Consider the following 16,882-nt stretch of genomic DNA (forward strand, 5'->3'; position numbering starts at 1 on the left):
TGCTGCATTTTGAAAACAATTTGCGATTTTTGCTGGTTGACAAGTTAGTCCCATTCCAGAAAAAATATGCCGCATAAGAACATAAGTGACGAATATTGTCCGCCAGGGCCTGTCAGTGTATTATAAAACATAAAATTGCGAAGAAATGATGAAAACGAGTACAAAAAGTCGAAAAGTGCGATTGACGAAGAATGGCGGGACCATTCCAATAGTGCCAATGATGATAAAAAAGTTACTCTGACAGCCGTGGATTACTGGAAATCGGCTTTGAGTGCGAGGGACCACCGTGGAAACCAAACTTAGCAAAGTTTGTGTAATACTTGTTTTCCTTGCCATTTTCGAACGTAGCAGAAGGAATCATTTGGTAACAACAACTTTGGCGTCCACAATTCAGACGAAACTTGAAATGAAACGAGACGGAGTTACAGCAGACACACTAACGGTTGACCAGCCCCTCAAAAAAAGGCTAAAATGAGTAGTAGCATATCCCAGCGCAGCTGAGTTACCAGCACAGCTAAAAAGCCATGCTTTAGACACACATTATGAATTTAAAGTGGTGTATGTATCTGAAGGTTTTGCAATTTCTTATACTTTTTTTCAGTTATATTAATACTAATGAGGTACGACTTCGCGTTTTCACTTTATCATTTGTGAATACCTCTGAAGATGGTGGTAAAAAAAATTATCCACGTAACTTAGAATCAATGGTCAAAGACCTAGTGTCCGTAATTCTTCAGGATTTTCTGTCCCAGTCCTGAACTTAGTGGGCTGTCGTGTGGAATCTGAAAGGGCCAGAAAAAGTAAGGGTCGATGAAGAAAAATGTCTTAATTTAACAGCTTTAGAGTCTGAATGAAATATAACTGCACTTTCAATAGATTTCAAGCTTCTAGCTGCTTCCTTTTGTCATGTTTGACAACGTTGATTGCCGAATTTTCTTTCCGGAATTGTAGCTGGCTCCAGTAAATCTGCACTCCAAATATTTAGAATGCGGTACTTTATACTCAAATCGCTCGAACACCTCCAAAAACTCAATACAAAATACAAAAAACTGAAAATTCTACCAATTCCTGAGATCCATCTCCCGATTTTCTGCCGAATCCTGAGAGCCATCTCCCGATTTTCTCCCGAAAATTGTCAAGATTCTACAGATTGTTTGAAAAGATAAGTGGAAACACTGAATTCTGGTAACAGCTTTAATGAAGAAATCGAAGGAAATCGCCAAAGATAACATATTGCCAGAAAGTAATATTTAGATAAAAATAAAATGGCGATGGCAATGCAGAAGAGGTTGAATGTAAGTGAACAACATTTGTTTCGGTAAAATGCTGCTTCTGGTTATCTTGGAAAGGGGTTAGGTTAGGGAAATGAAACTTTCAGGGATGGGTCTAAAGGGCTAAAGTATGTCCTAGGAAGGTATTTTGAAGTACCTACAAATTTCTAGTGGGACTCATAATTTAGCCAAGGTGAAAGTGAAAATATCATTTGATGCCTTTTATAATGCTCTTTCATAATTCAATAATTGCTTTTGGGGCTAATTGCATCTTGAGCCCTTAAAGGGGCCCCAAAGGTAGCCTATTTTATTTTTGTAACTACCACAATGACACAAAGAAGTTATAAACACTAGTTAAACTATCAAAAATTGGGTAAAAACATATCACTAGTTTATAAATAAGTTGTTCAAGAATAATATGTTCCAAAAATATTTATTTTAAACAATTCAAACCTCATTTATCAGGCAAATCAAATTTCCTACCATTTCTAAGTTTTCAAATGCTGTTGACAAAAATAGCTCTGAATTTTGTTATTCAAAACTTTGCTGTTGACAATTCAGGGTATAGACAGGGGTGGCAAGGGGGGGGGCAGTTGCCCCCCCCCCAATAATGTGTAGAAATAAAAAAAAATTATACATCCCATGCCCTTTGACTATCCAGATATGGACCCCTCTTGCCCCCCCCCCAATAAAAGTGCTGGAGATTTGCCCCTGGGTATAGGCCTATTCCAATTCTCCCCCCCCCCCATGGCTGAATGATGCTGCCTTATTTTTATATTTTTGTTCTGAAATTTATCTTATATAGCATTAAAAGTGCCAATTAGACAAGGTTTGCCCCCCCCCCCCTGGAATTCATCTTATGGGTGCCCATGATTTTAAGAAAACAATTCTTACTTTAAAATATGTGTAATTTTCCTCTTTAACATATTATCCAAGGGGAGAACCTTTATCATCAAGTCTTTCCTCTTTTTTCCTTCTTTTTCCAACTTAAAAGAAAAAGATTTCAATTTTCTCCATGCTAAAACACAATGTATAAATCTTTTGAAATTGCCAAATAAATTGTTCTTATAGATAGTATTCATCCCAGCCAAGTTCAACAGACTTGGTTCAGACTTTCTGCCTCAACCAAGTCTGTTGATTTTGAATTGAGGTTAGGTTGTATTAATATTTTGTATTTTTGCCAGTGCTTTATCTATAATTAAAAAAAAAAGTAAAAAGAATTCACAATGACCAGGATGAATGCTATCTATTAGAACAATTTATTTGGCAATTTCAGAAGATTTACACATTGTGTTTTAGCATGGAGAAAATTGAATTTTTTTTTTTTTAAGTTGGAAAAAAAAGAAAAAAGAGGAAAGACTTGATGATAAAGGTTCTCCCCTTGGATAATATGTTAACTAGAATCAATATACATATTTTAAAGTAAGAATTGTTTTCTTAACATGTCTCCTTATCCACCACTCTAATGTGCAAATATATACCCTGAATTGGAATATACCCTGAATTGTCAACTGCATGGTCTTGAATTGCAAAATTCAGTGCTGTCAACTGCATTCAAAAACTCAAAACTGTAGGAAAATAGTTTATATTTGAGTTGCCTAATTAATGAGGTTTGAATTGGTATAAATAAATATCTTTGGAATATATTACTCTTGAACAACTTATTTATGAACTAGTGATATGTTTTAACCTCTTCAATAACTTAACTATTGTTAATAGCTTCTGTGGTTACAAAAATGAAATACCTTTTAGGCCCCTTAAAGTGCTCAAGATACAATCCCAGAAGCGATTATTGAATTATGAAAAAGCGTAAAAAAAGGCATCAAATGACGTTTTCACTTTCATCTTTGCAAAATTATATGACCCAGTAGAGATTTACCCCCCTATATACACCAATTCAGGGTATATATTTGCACATTGGGAGGGCAGGTGTTCTACAGTTCAAACTTACCTCTAAAGTCAGAATTGCATCCTGAATCCAAATTTTACATTCACTTGTGTCGTAAATGAACTTTTTCCCCCCCCCCCCTAATGTTCAAATATATACCCTGAATTGGTATATATAGGCATTGAGGTCAAGTTCATTTCCAACAAAAATGAATGTTAAATTTGGATTCAGTATAAAGTTCTGACTATGAAGTTAAGTTTGTTTCTTAGCTACCTGAATAGTCTGTTAATATAAACATTACCCTGATATATAGGCTAGCCCTTTAATACATATGATCTATACATTTTTGCATTTTTGATTATGTCAATGTTTGTTCTTTGCTATTAAGTCTATCTGAAGAAAGGGTAAATTTTAACTCTAGCCACTTTTGGCTATCTTGGAAAGGGGTTAGGTTAGGAGAAGTGAAACTTTCAGGGATGGGTCTACAGGCCAAAGTATATCCTGAGAAGGTGTTTTGAAGTGCCTGCCTCCACTCCTTGTAAACATTAAGTAAAACTGATTGGCTATCCCCTCTCCCCATCTTTAAAAGCAGATTTGTTTTTAACTCTGTGAAATTTGAAAACAGTATAAAGGGCAACAAATTCAATTCAAATGGATCACTTTGCCTGTCTTAAAATGTAAGCTGGTAAAAGGAACATAAGTTTAGGTTAAAGGAGCATAAGTGGAAAATTAATCATTCTGTTTCTCTATAGCTTGACCATGTTTGATCAGATATCTGGAAGAACTGTTTTCCAGTTTAGCATTCAATGTTGGAATCCTCTTATCTGAATAGTTTTATTTTAGGCATAGATTTTAAGGATACAACTCTCCTGTGCCAAAACCTAATATATGGATTTTTCAAGATTTGAAAAAACCACAAAATTTTTTGTGTTTGGAAAAGGAGAAATAGATATCAAATCCATAGGTTTTAAAAGTTCTTTTGTCCTGTCTTTTCTGCTCCATCTTCTGTTGGATATATATATATACTATAATACTAATAGTTTATTATTACCCTCTTTATTTAACAAAGACACACTATGAGGAGTATGAAAAAAAAGGAAAGGAAAAAACAAAAAGGGCACCAACAAAGCCAAAATTATGCACAAAGTATTGACAACCTAAATTTTAAGTACTCATTCAACAAGAGTCAAATTATATGAGATTTTACCTCTTACAACACTAAGCACTTGATAGTGACAAATCAATGGAAAATTGCCAACTCTATTGCAGTGGTCAGCAAATTATGCAACAGTTCATCCATTTTTTTACAAATCTCAAAAATACCATACTATTGGGACATGATTACAGGTTGAAAAAGGGATACTGATAAAATGCTTGCAGAACCTAAAGAACAATCATTGGATTTTCTTTTTATCAGATGCAGAGAAAAATTTCCAAAAAGGTGTCAAAAACAACACATGTGGTGCAAAAAATGCATTATATAGCTGACCAAGGGTTCTCTTATCAAATTGGCCTTCTACCCTAGCAGAAAACTATAAGATCTTCTGAATTTTTCTTTCAAAGAATTAAATATAAGCTGTCTTGTGGATCCAATTGATGTTCCAAATGGAAGGCCTAAATACCTAAGTGAACTGGAAGATGAAATTGTAGCTGACCAACTTGGATTGTAAAATTGGAGGCAGTCTCTGGTCAAAAAACAAGAATTTTGAATTCATTCAGTATAGAGCAAACAACATCTACAGCATTCTAGAGTGCATCAAGATTATCAGCTAAAAAAAGAAAGACATTGGCATATGACAAGTGACTTGTGCTGATTAATGGCTCAATTAGGTATGGCAGAATCTGATGAGTGACTACTCTGATAGTGCCATTAAATATTGTAGGACTAGAAGCAGAATCTTGTTCAATACCTTGGCACACACAAATACAATTACTAAACTTTGTTTTTAATTTTATTGTCTCTGCTATAAGTTTTGACTGTGGAAATCTAGTAAATCTATTTTTATCCCCATAGATATTAGCATATATCTACGAAAATATAGTAGGTAGAAAAATTGTAACCATAGCATTCGAATCATCATGTCTGTTCAACAAAGTACAGTTTAACTCAAATGTTTTTTGTTTTTTTTTTTGTGTGTGTGTGTGTGTGTGAGTAGTCCATTTGATTTTGTCTGAGAACAACCAAGTAGCAACATAAGGAAAAGGGTGGATGGATAACTACTAAATATTTAAAAGAAAGCTCTGGTAAAGTTTTACAAAAAAGCTTTCCAAAATCTAATAACAACTGAATAATTTTCAATCTCTCCTCTATAATGAGCTTTGAACGGAGAATTTGATGATGCAAGAATTCCTGTTTTTCCTCTACTAATTTGTTGTGTTTCATATTTTAGGTCAGACTCCCACCTGAGGTTAACAGAATTCTTTATGTTAGAAACCTTCCATACAAAATCACAGCAGAAGAGATGTATGATATATTTGGCAAATATGGAGCAATAAGGCAAATTCGAGTGTAAGAAAGTTTATAAAGATTAGGTACTTGTGTATTATCCCAAATACACTCAAGAAATTTGTTCTGTTTGATCTGATAAAAAAACAGATTGTCTTGTCTGTAATTGGTTATAATTAGCTTAGTCTCAATGAGAAAAACTACAATGCAGGTATGTTTTAATTAAATATTTAAAATATAGAAGTGGTTAGGTATTTAATTTAATGTGCTCTGGGTGGCCTGATATCCATAATTCTTGTAGTTTCCATAATTTTGTTACTAAAGTATTGTAGTTTCATCATATTTGATTATATTTCATTATGATTAACCTAACTGCACTACCTGAGTGTATTTGGGATAACATACAAGTACCAAAGATTATAATTATCATTAGATTTGTGCACCTTGAAGTAGGAGACTATTATTTAGACTATTAGTTGGAGACTATGTACTGTATCCTCTTTTTCTTCTAAATGAACAATTTAAAGCCATGCTTTTCAAAATCAAACCATGGGTCTATACCCAGTAGGAAGAAAAAGAAGAACAAATGTTTTGCTTTTATACAACAAGGCATCCTTGACAATAGAAAAGAATAAACATAAAAGAAACTGTATGTACTTGAATTTTTTTCATTTTTATTCTCTTGTATTCTCTTGTATTTTTAGATTCATTCCTTTTTTAAATAATTACGGTTTTTATTTTTGGATTCATTCCTTTTTTTAGATTGTTAAGGTTTTAACTTCTTTTGTTTGTTTTTGTTCTTTGTCTTCTGCCTACCAGCGATAGGCCTGTTGTTTTCACAGTTTGGTTCTTTGGTGTTATCCTTCTCCCATTTCTTCCTAAAATCTACAATTTCTACAAATTTGTCAGGTATGTTTTGTTTTGTTTCATCACATGACATTTGCATAGAACTAAAACTTTACCAATACCCAAAGTCTTAATGGGTTTTTTTTTTCTCTTGAAAACAACAACTAAATTGAGAATTTGTGGAATAATCTATTTCAAATTGGTATCCATTCATTTTGCGCCATCCTTCTTCCAAAGCAAGACTTAAGGCCAAGTGTCACTACTATTATTTCTCAATATACTTGCTCCTCTCACTGAAAGTTCTTCTTCCTAAGTCTTGTGATCAGCTATGTTTATAATTGCATGCCAGGGCGGGGGAAGGGTCCCAACTTTTGAGGTAGATCCAAAGAATTCATCTCCTCTTGGAAAAACTGGACAATAGTGATGTAAAAATAAAATTTTGCTATACTTGTCCACCAAAAGAACTTGACCTTTCTTCACCAATTTAAAATGCTTAGGCTATAGAATTGAAAAGAATAAAAAAAAATTTACATCCCTACAGACTTTTGAAAAACAGCTACCCTTAAAATCAACAGAGAATATCAGTTACTAATTGTTCTGTTCTATGAACACACCTGGAAACATGGTGAAGGGGGAGGGAGGGGTGTTCCATCTCCCAGATTCGTCCCAAGACACACCCATTCCCCAGAATTGAAGATCTTGGCTAAAAAAAAAGATGTTGACAATATTGGACTAATGTTGAAATAAACAATGAATAAAGCATAAAATATTGAAATGAATAAACGGAATTTTAGTTTTTAAGTCTTTGTCTCTTTAAGAATAATTTAGTTGTAAACTTTTGTGGCAACTGTCATGACCTGAGATTTCATATCCTAAAAAGAAATGCATTAATTTTATGTGTAAAGGTGTGCAATGCTTTGTGTATTTTTGCTTCTGGCGTGTGGTAGCTTAGTCTTTGTCTCTCACCCTTATAAGTGGGGGGGGGGGGTAGGTGCTCTGGTATTTATTAAAAACAATATTACAAGTACTTATGAATGGTAGCATCTTCAATCTATGAAATATGTTGATGCTCAAAATACAATGAAAATATACAGAGCTTATTTGTAAAAGAATTATTCCAGTGGATCTCATAGTTCCAATTTTATTAACATTCGAAATGAATACCTGTGAATTGTGGCAACAGTTTAGAAGCCAGTAGGAAAAGGCTTTGTCAAATTTACCAGTTGGGTTTCTGGCTGTTTTTTTTTCGGCTCATTGTGGGAACAGTGGTGAGACTTTTTCACTAAATTACCTTTAATTGCAGCTTGGAGCAATCTAAGCCTTTCTCCTTGTGAAGCTCCAAAGCTGATGATTGAAGTTGCTTTCTATGATGTCTAGTGGCCAGGTGCATTTGGATGATCAGTAGCTTCCCAGTCGAAATTACACTCCATTGAGGACCACTCAGCATCCTTTGAAAATGCTATCATTTGAAAATGTCAACAGATTCAGCAGCAACTGTGTACTCAGAGAATTTATTCCAATTACAAATCTTTTCAAATTACACAATGTATATGACCAAATGAACATGATCACTGAAGACAGTTTGGCAGAGGTCAAACTGTCAAAATATCTGCTTTTGTCTTTCCACTGGATGAAAATCACCACCGTTTAACGGGCGCCTGAATAACCTGACGAAAGTTTTTGATCTTTAGAAATATATTAGTAAAAAATTACAACTCACAGTACATAATAGGCCCTGGCCAAGATTCATACATCATGAAGCAAAAGAAACAGTTTTATGGTTTCGTAAGATGTTTATCTTTTTGTATCAAAGACACCAAAATGAAAAACATTTCTGCTCCCTATAACCATCCTGGGTCTATTCATATCTCAAAATCTGTGATTTTCTAACATTTTTCTTTTTTTATTTTAAAATTATAAAATCTTATGGCAGTGTCACATTTTCGTCAGTGTTGTCATGTTGAACCAAGAAAATATACTAATTAAAACCAATGTATTACATTTGACAACTCTTATCCGTAAAAAAAAAGTTAAAACACTAACAATTAGTTGAATCCCAAAGAGGACATACCTTCAGAGGAAAACTTCACCTTTTTAAAGTGCTTATTGCAATGTGTTTCTAGCTCAATCTCTTATGCAAGGATCTCATAGTAAGGCCTAGTCCCCGAAGCCGCACAGCGACAACATCCCGGCAGCGAATGTGCGATTTAGCGCACCGAATATTTTCTGGCGGCGCGCCGCTGATTTTATACCGGTGGCAAGCCACGACGCGCCGATTTTTCTGATTCAAAATAATAATAAAAATTCTACTTCACCAAGCACGTTCAACCTCGATTTTAGTAAGGATTTTCAAATGGTTGGCTAAAAACATACAAGAACAATATGACAAAAAAAGAACTTTTTGGGCCATGCGGAAAGTGTTTATGTTCACCGTCGATCAGACCCAGTAGAATTCTCGTTTTTAGCCACTAGACCCAGGGAAACCTATGTTGTGTTTATGTTTAACATCGCATTGTTCCTATAAAATCCCGTGTTTAGTCATTTCCTTCTTGTTAATGGTTTGGGCTAATGTGTGTGTAACTTTCAAAGTTTGAAGTTCAAACATCTCCTGTTCATCAAATACATAAGAAAATGAAGTGAAAAAAAAACAAAAACAAATAACAACATCGAAAAAACACTGTATACAAATCAGATACCGTGGCTTAACAACACCAACAATTTTAAATCAGCAGTTACATCACTTCAGTTACAATTGATGTAACAAAAGTGAGTTTGTTCACTCTGCCTGGAGCACTTGACCTTTTGGCCGTCACTATCAGTCCTGTCGTGCTAAAAAGCCGTTTTACTGGGGCAAATGTGGCCGGTACAGCTAGAACTTGACGAGTGTAAGCTGTCACTCGCGAGATCTGATACTAGTACTGGACCTTGGGGTCCCACAGAATGCCGCAAATGGGCTTCTGCTTTGTATCTGCTGAAATAAGTTGTTTTATAAGGGAGAACAAACCTGCACCTTCACCATAGGGCTCCTGCGCACTACACTACATGAGGAACTAAACTGCACCTTTACCCTCTTTTCTTATCATCACGGAATAACCCTCCGAAATACTTTTCTGAAAGAAGTGGTCAATATAAAACGTTTCAAGTCAAAGTTTAAGGCTACTTCAACTTCAGTGTGCTCTGCTAACTGTGCAAAAAAAAATGTAATTCATTTCTATAGATATATTTCTATACTAGCTCTAGATAATCTACCAAGCGGGAAACTACCGCAAATCAGCATGGATAAATAAATGAAACCCAAAACGAACAAAATAACAATAAATAACTGAGTCAAACTCAAAATGAGCAGAAATTAACATGAGTTGGGCTCAAAACCCCTATGCCCTTCCAAGGCCAGAACATGATTTGCACTTTACTGAAAAAACATAAATGTTTTTACTTTTATAACTTTAATAACTCAGATAATATTAACATTTTGATTAATAAATATGAGCATATGTATATTAAACTGACAATACATATTCATTTGTATTTTTGTCAGTGAAGTACAAATTATGTTCTGGCCTTTGGAAGGCATAGGGGGTTTTGAGCTCTACTTTTGTTAATATTTGTTCATTTCGAGTTTTAATCAGTTATTTATTATAGTTTTTGTTCGTTTTGGGTTTCATTTATTTATCAATGATGATGTGTGGTAGTTTCACGCTTGGTAGATTATTTGACTTTAATTTTGCTCATTTTTGGTTTAATGAAGTTCTTTACTTTTCTTTGAAAAAACTTATTTTTTGGAAACAGTTTTTTTAATTAATTTCTGTTCGTTTTATATTGACATAGTCTTTTCAGGGAAAAAGAAAATCATACTTTAAATCTTTTCGTTTTTTTAAGAATTTATGGTTTGGCCTGCTATCTGTATGCTGGAAAACAATTTTCAGCAAAATTTAACAACATAGATCCTTATAAAAATCTGGACACAAATAATAGTGTTTAATTTAGTTTCATACATCCTCTAGTTGACCTGAAATGGAAAACTTGATAACATTCGCAAACAAATTTGTTTACTGTCTTTGATAGCTTGGATACACTTACGCTATTTTTATTTGGTCAAATTTTAAGAGCAGAAGAAGCCCTGAAAGTTTGAACTTAATACCCTCAGTCGTTCTTGGGATACTGCTGAGATGCCTTATTGGGACTTAGCATAAACACAGGGCATTTTCATTTAATCTTAAGGCAACATTTACTTTTTAAACATAACGGAAAATGGGGGGGTGGGGGGGGTAGGGGGATTAGTTTCCCTCCAATCACTTTCGACTATTAAAAAGGACATCAGCCCTTTCTATTTTCAATCGAATGAGCCCTTTTCGAAGTTCCTACGACAACTCCTTCGATACGAAGTGCCCTGGTCTAAACAACAACAACAACAAAAAAATGATACATTATACCCACATCGATCTCTACTATAAAAATGTCAAGCCTTCCAATCACTTTCGATTATTAAAAAGGGCACTAGGCTTTTCGATTTCCAAAACTAATGATCCCATTTTGAGTTTCTATGGCAACACTTTCCAGAAACACCGTATATGCTCCCAGGGCTTAAATTACAACCCTTACCCTAAGGGCTGTTAGGGTGGTTGTCTTCCTGTAAGACCTAATTTCCAGAACTTTCAACTACGTTGAACAAAATGGTTATATCAAAATTTTGATTGGATGTGTTTCGGGAAATGGTGGGCGTGGAAGGGGTGTTAGTTGCCTTCCAATCATTTTCGACTATTAAAAAGGGCACAAGCCACTCCAATCTCTAATTGAATGAGCCCTTTTCAAAGTTTCTACGACAACTTCTTCGATATGAAGTGCCCTGGTCTAAAGGAAAAAATAATAAATAATACATTGTGCCAACATCGTTCTTATATACCTCCAGGGCATAACTATAAAACCCTTGCCCTAAGGGTTGAGGGGGAGTAACCTCCTCAAAAAACATTTTCTCTCTGGAAATCAGTTACTCTGAACAAAATGGCTATCTTAAAATTTTGATTGGATGTGTTTGGGGAAACGGTGGGCGTGGAAGGGGTGTTAGCTGCCTTCCAATCACTTTCGACTATTAAAAAGGGCACTAGTTATTCCAATTTCCAATCGAATGAGCCCTTTTTGAAGTTTCTACGACAACTCCTTCGATACGAATTGCCCTGGTATGGAGAAAAAACTTAAAAAAAAAAAATTATACCTTGTGACAACATTGTTCTTTACTTAGACATATCGATTGCGCTGCCTATGAAAACATTCTGAATTGCCTAATGCTCTTTTACCTATCTCTTTTCATCCGAAAAATCAGAAAGAAAAATGAAAAGAATTTTAAAGTGGAAGGTAGAATTTTTGTTTCAAGAAAAATTTCTTCTTCTCCTTCCTATGAACCGATATACATGGCGAGCCCAAGATGACAGTATTTATTTTTAAGAAACAGATTAGCCGGGATGACGGTTGAAGCCCGGAGGTCGATATCGATAACCAAAAAAGAAAAAAAAACGGCGGCGTCAGCGCGCTGATGCAAGCTCGGCGGCGCGCCGCCGCTTTTTTTTAGGCGGTGCGCCGCCGATTTTCGGTGCAGCTTCGGGGTCTAGAAGGCCAACCTAGGGCCCTTTCCAATTGCACATAGTTTTAAATATACCAGGATGATATGTTGATGTTTAACTCTGCCCTTATTGAAGAAAAAAGTGGTGTATGAAATATCCTGGTGGTTTTAGTGGTATTTGAAATATACCCTGATGACATTTTGGGATTTCATTCTTGCCCTTATTAAAAAAAGAGGAGATTGTGCTGCCTGGGACTATATACTTTGAAAGCATATATTTCAATATATTGGTGATGGCTTTAATACACTTCAACTCAAGGCCTGCTTAGTTTTCTTCACTAGGTGATTTGTTGCCTCCTTCATTATCATCATTCATCATTCTTAATATTATTTTGAATTCACGAAGAGGGTAACCATTTCCAGACAGACCATTTTGGATGTTATTTATTTTCGCTCTCGGTTTGGGTGTTTGTAAAGTTACCACGTTAGCTAAGTCAACCACTGAGGTTGTGCTGGAATTTTTAATGATTGGGTGTCATGAGTCATGAGTTTCCGACAAGTTTCCCTTCCATCAAGCATGTCCTCAAATCTAAAGGTGACAGACTCTCCTTTGACTGATTTTGGGCTTTAAAACAGTATTGGAACTCATAATCTATGATTGAATGAACCTTTTCCAAAGTTTTACGACCTTCTGTCACCTTCAATGGCTGCTGGAAAAAAAGTAAGTATTGTAATGCATAGAGAGTGCGTTTGCTCTTTACTAAATCAACGCTTATTGTGTTGCCTGCAAAATATTAGATAGCATTTAGAGAACAAAATCCACCGCCAATAAATTAAAAATCAAGACATGGCTTGAATTAAATCAAGCATTTTGCAGGCATCAAGACATAGCTGATTGTAGAAAAAGTCAAGACAGATAGTCCTAGTAATCGAGAGAGAAATCTGCGATAAGCCCTTTTTAGGATTGTATAAAAATGATGTCATTTCATTTGTTGATAGATAAGTCTATCTATCATCCATCCATAGGTCATTCCTAGGGCACAACTAAGGTAGATAGTCATAGAATTAGGGGATGAAAGATTGGATTGATTGATTGTATTTAATTGGAGAAAGGGTTGTACCAAGTCATAAAATTAAGTTGGTATTACAAAGCTGGTGCAGCTTAATAACGGAATAACTTCAAGAACTTACCAGACAGTTTTTCTTTTTGGTATTTACTGCAAAAAGCGCTCAAGTTTCTTATAAGACACATATTTATTTTTTTTGTATATTATTTAGTATTTAGTATTATTTATATTATTTAGTAGTATTATTATTTATTTATTTTGTATTTTATCACAGTATTTTATTTTGATGGTACAGCATTGCAATTTTCCAATCTTCTCTTTATCTCTCAGTTTTGTTGTTCTGATGTATGATACTCTTTTTTTGTAGTGGCAACACAGCAGAAACAAGAGGGACAGCTTTTGTTGTATATGAAGACATATTCGATGCCAAGAATGCATGTGATCATCTTTCCGGCTTTAATGTTTGCAATAGATACCTTGTTGTGCTTTATTATCAGGTAGGAGAAAAGTTACAATTTAATCTTGATTTCCTCCTGTATTGAACCCTGTAGAAATCTGCAAAACATTGCAACTTATGTCTCAGGTAGATCGAATATACGATGTTACTTCAACGGATACAATGTGCCTGTGCACTGCAAGGCTCTACCCAGGATTTTTTTTCGGAGGAGGTTTTACTCAAATATTTTTTCTGGGGGGGGGGGGTGTTCACGAAAAAACGCATACAAAATTTGTTTATACCCATTTTTGTGACGTTTTCACGAGTCAAAAAAATATTTCGGGAGGGGTTCAAACCCCCCCCCCTTGGGTACGGTCTTGGTGCACTGTATTCCCAAACATAAAAAACAGGTACTAATAAACATATATGTTGGTCATAAAAGTTTTACTGAATTCAATACTGCGCCCAATTTTTTTATTTTCACTCCTAGTTTAAGTTTTCGACCATATTTTTTGCCATAAATTAATACAGGTTATGTTAACAAACCTGTATTTAATTTCAACATTTTTTTCTAAGCATCAATTGTCAAAGCAATTTAACTTGATTTTTAATTTTATCTGTCCTGATATTTAGTGGATGATGATATTTTCTATTCAAAAATTTCATGATTACTCTATATTTTTTAAGTACATATTTTACCTTTTTTTGGCTCATTTATCATGCTTTACGACAATGAACTAAGGGCGGGAAGGTGGGGGACTTTTACACTTCTGCTGTGTGACTTTTGCACTACACTGCTGTGTAATGATAATCGCACTAGCCCCCCCCCCCCCGTTTTAAACAATTCATGCAGTGAATTGTCTGTTTCTAAAGCTCTGGCCATGAAATAGACCCAAGAAACAACTGCATATTCGTGTTATTGTTTTATTCTATTTCTGATTATTCTATTAATTATTCTTATTTATTCAATTATTTAATTTATTTAAGTATTCCGTTTCTGGTTGTCTTATTTGATTATTCAAATAAGTTCATTGAATCCTAAAAATCCAACAAAAAAGGACCTAAGAAAGCTTAGAAAAAATCTTAGTTTCTACAACGTTATAAGAGTTTATTTCGTGTATTTCAGGATCAGAATAGTCAAAGCTAGACTCATTTGAAGTCATGACAAAGTTTGTCTGAACTAAGATGAAGTAACGATTCAATAGAAAATGTAATTAAAAACTAAAAGAGGTCAGAATATGAGAGTCCTTATTTCTTGAACTTGAGTTTTCAAAATCTCAAAATTTTGATTGAATGTGTTCGGGTAAATTGTGGGCGTGAGATGGGGGTTAGTTGCCCTCAAATCACTTGTCGACTATTAAAACGCACAGTTTATATAATTATCCAGTAAGTGTACCGCAGATGATTTCTGGCTCTTCATTCTAGGTGCGAACAAAAAGCTCCTCCCACTTATTTGTGCACTTATTGTCCACTTATTGGTGAGCCGGCCAAGTGGTTTTGTCAGTACTTGTTCCGTAGGTGAGTATTCTTTGTCTACCCGTGAAAAGATCTAATGCCACTTATGTTTATACGTTCTCTGGAGCACTCGCACCTCGGTCCGGGTTTTTATAATGGGTGAGATAGGGAAAGATCATACTGCTAATTATATAAACTGTGATTAAAACGGGAACTAGCCCTTTCAATTTCAAATCGAATGAGCCAATCGAATGATGAAAAAGCTAAATATTTGTAAACAAAGAAAAATTTTACCAAGAATATTGAGTACCAAAATTTTCCAGACTTCCACTAATTCAATTACTGTCTTATCCTAGCGGGTAGATTACTGAAATGGTCCATTTCTTCTTTCTTTGCGCGATGGTAGTAGCCATTTTTAGACTAAAGCGTTCGTTTTTTTTAAATAGCTCAAGTCGCTAATTTTTAGACTAAAGTGCTGAAACTCAAAGGGCGACATCTACAAAAGGAATGATCTAGATTGAATGCGTTTTCATATTGGACATTTGCAAAATAGAGGGTTAGCCCTGGTATCCTGAAATAGATCTAGTCAATGCTGAAATTTCATTGGTTTGAACTTAGTTGAGTCTAACCAGTCATAATGGTTTTTAGGGAGATTCTGGTTGGCTATCATTGTCAAAGCTATTGTAGAAAACTGCAGCATGACTTAGTTCTCTCGGTTGTCAAAAACCTTTTGGTAATCGAAAAGACAACAAAGAATCCCAGATTTCGCTAATGAGAAAAATTTGGGTATTGACGTATCTCTGTAATTTTGTGACTACTTTTTGGTTCACTGCTATAATGCAAAGTTCAGACCAACTGGTAATATGTCGCCTCAGTAAAAAGTTTTACCAAACTCGGCAAAATGTTTAAAAACGACTATGGAAGAATAGTGGATTGTTCATCCTAGTCTCATAGAATGTGTTTTTTAAATCCGGCTGACATCTTCAATATGGGTAGATACTTTTTGCTTCGCAAAATGATTTTGACACCCTTCACAACAGCTGTGCTATATCTTCCTTTTTTTTGGTTGAAACATTTCTTTAAAAAAAATAGCAGCTTATCTGTTTTCACACAGAAAAAAATTGTTGCGGTATCATAGATTGCATCAATTAGCAATTTAGTTGCAATTAAGTTTAAACTGGGATTTTGTAGTGGCCGATCGGGGTCTTAGAACCCCCAAAAAAGGGGGGAAACTACTGCGCTAGAAGTGGGGCTGATTCCTTACATGCTATTTTTTTAAACACATTCATACATGTATACAGGTGCGTAATTTTCTATGGGGCAGGGGGTGGAGGCAACAGCCCGCTCCAGGCCCCAGTTTTCACCTCCCCCCGAGCTGAAATTTAGTTTCTCCAAAAATCTTGTCATAACTGAGATAAGCTTGCATAATTCAAGCATCCAGAGGAACAGGTCAGTTTTCTTTAGTATATCGTTACCTTTATGGTACTGTATGGCTCATTTTTCACTGTCGTTTTCACTTGATTTTGGGAAAATTGGCTCCAAGTTTGCCCCCCCCCTCCAGGATTTTGACGAAATTACCCCACTGCTTATATATATGTACCTGTTTTTTACAATCTTGATGCCTATGGGTCAAGTTTGTCTGAACTGGCCAGTGAATTCTGTTCAAAGTTATAGATGTCAGTTTGTCTTCTTTTTTTTTTTCCAATTGTATAGTCGCTGTGTGTATTTTGTTCATCTAACATATTTCTGAACTTTCTTTTTCAGCCAACTAAAGCGTTCAAGAAAGTCGATTCCGACAAGAAGGAGCAAGAATTAGAAAAAGTAAAAACCAAGTATGGAATCAAAACCGAAAATAAGTAGAAGTACTTTCGCTTTTGTATATATTTGTATATTTTTTTAATAAGAATTTGCTCTTA

The 16,882-nt window shown here is 34.9% G+C and overlaps 1 protein-coding gene across 1 annotated transcript; it reads left to right on the forward strand.

Annotated features, from left to right (window-relative positions):
• Nucleotides 1–1,177: 1,177 nt before the first annotated feature.
• On the forward strand, nt 1,178–16,882 carry Sf3b6 (splicing factor 3b subunit 6). The gene is made up of 4 exons (XM_089094122.1): nt 1,178–1,295; nt 5,550–5,668; nt 13,443–13,572; nt 16,731–16,882. Exons 1-4 carry the CDS (start codon nt 1,266–1,268, stop codon nt 16,824–16,826), a joined length of 375 nt encoding a protein of 124 aa, XP_088950248.1. The 5' UTR covers nt 1,178–1,265; the 3' UTR covers nt 16,827–16,882.

Source organism: Artemia sp. Qi Xiang Cuo, chromosome 9 (assembly GCF_049724085.1).
Source record: "Artemia sp. Qi Xiang Cuo chromosome 9, ASM4972408v1, whole genome shotgun sequence".
NCBI classification, from domain to species: domain Eukaryota; kingdom Metazoa; phylum Arthropoda; class Branchiopoda; order Anostraca; family Artemiidae; genus Artemia; species Artemia sp. Qi Xiang Cuo.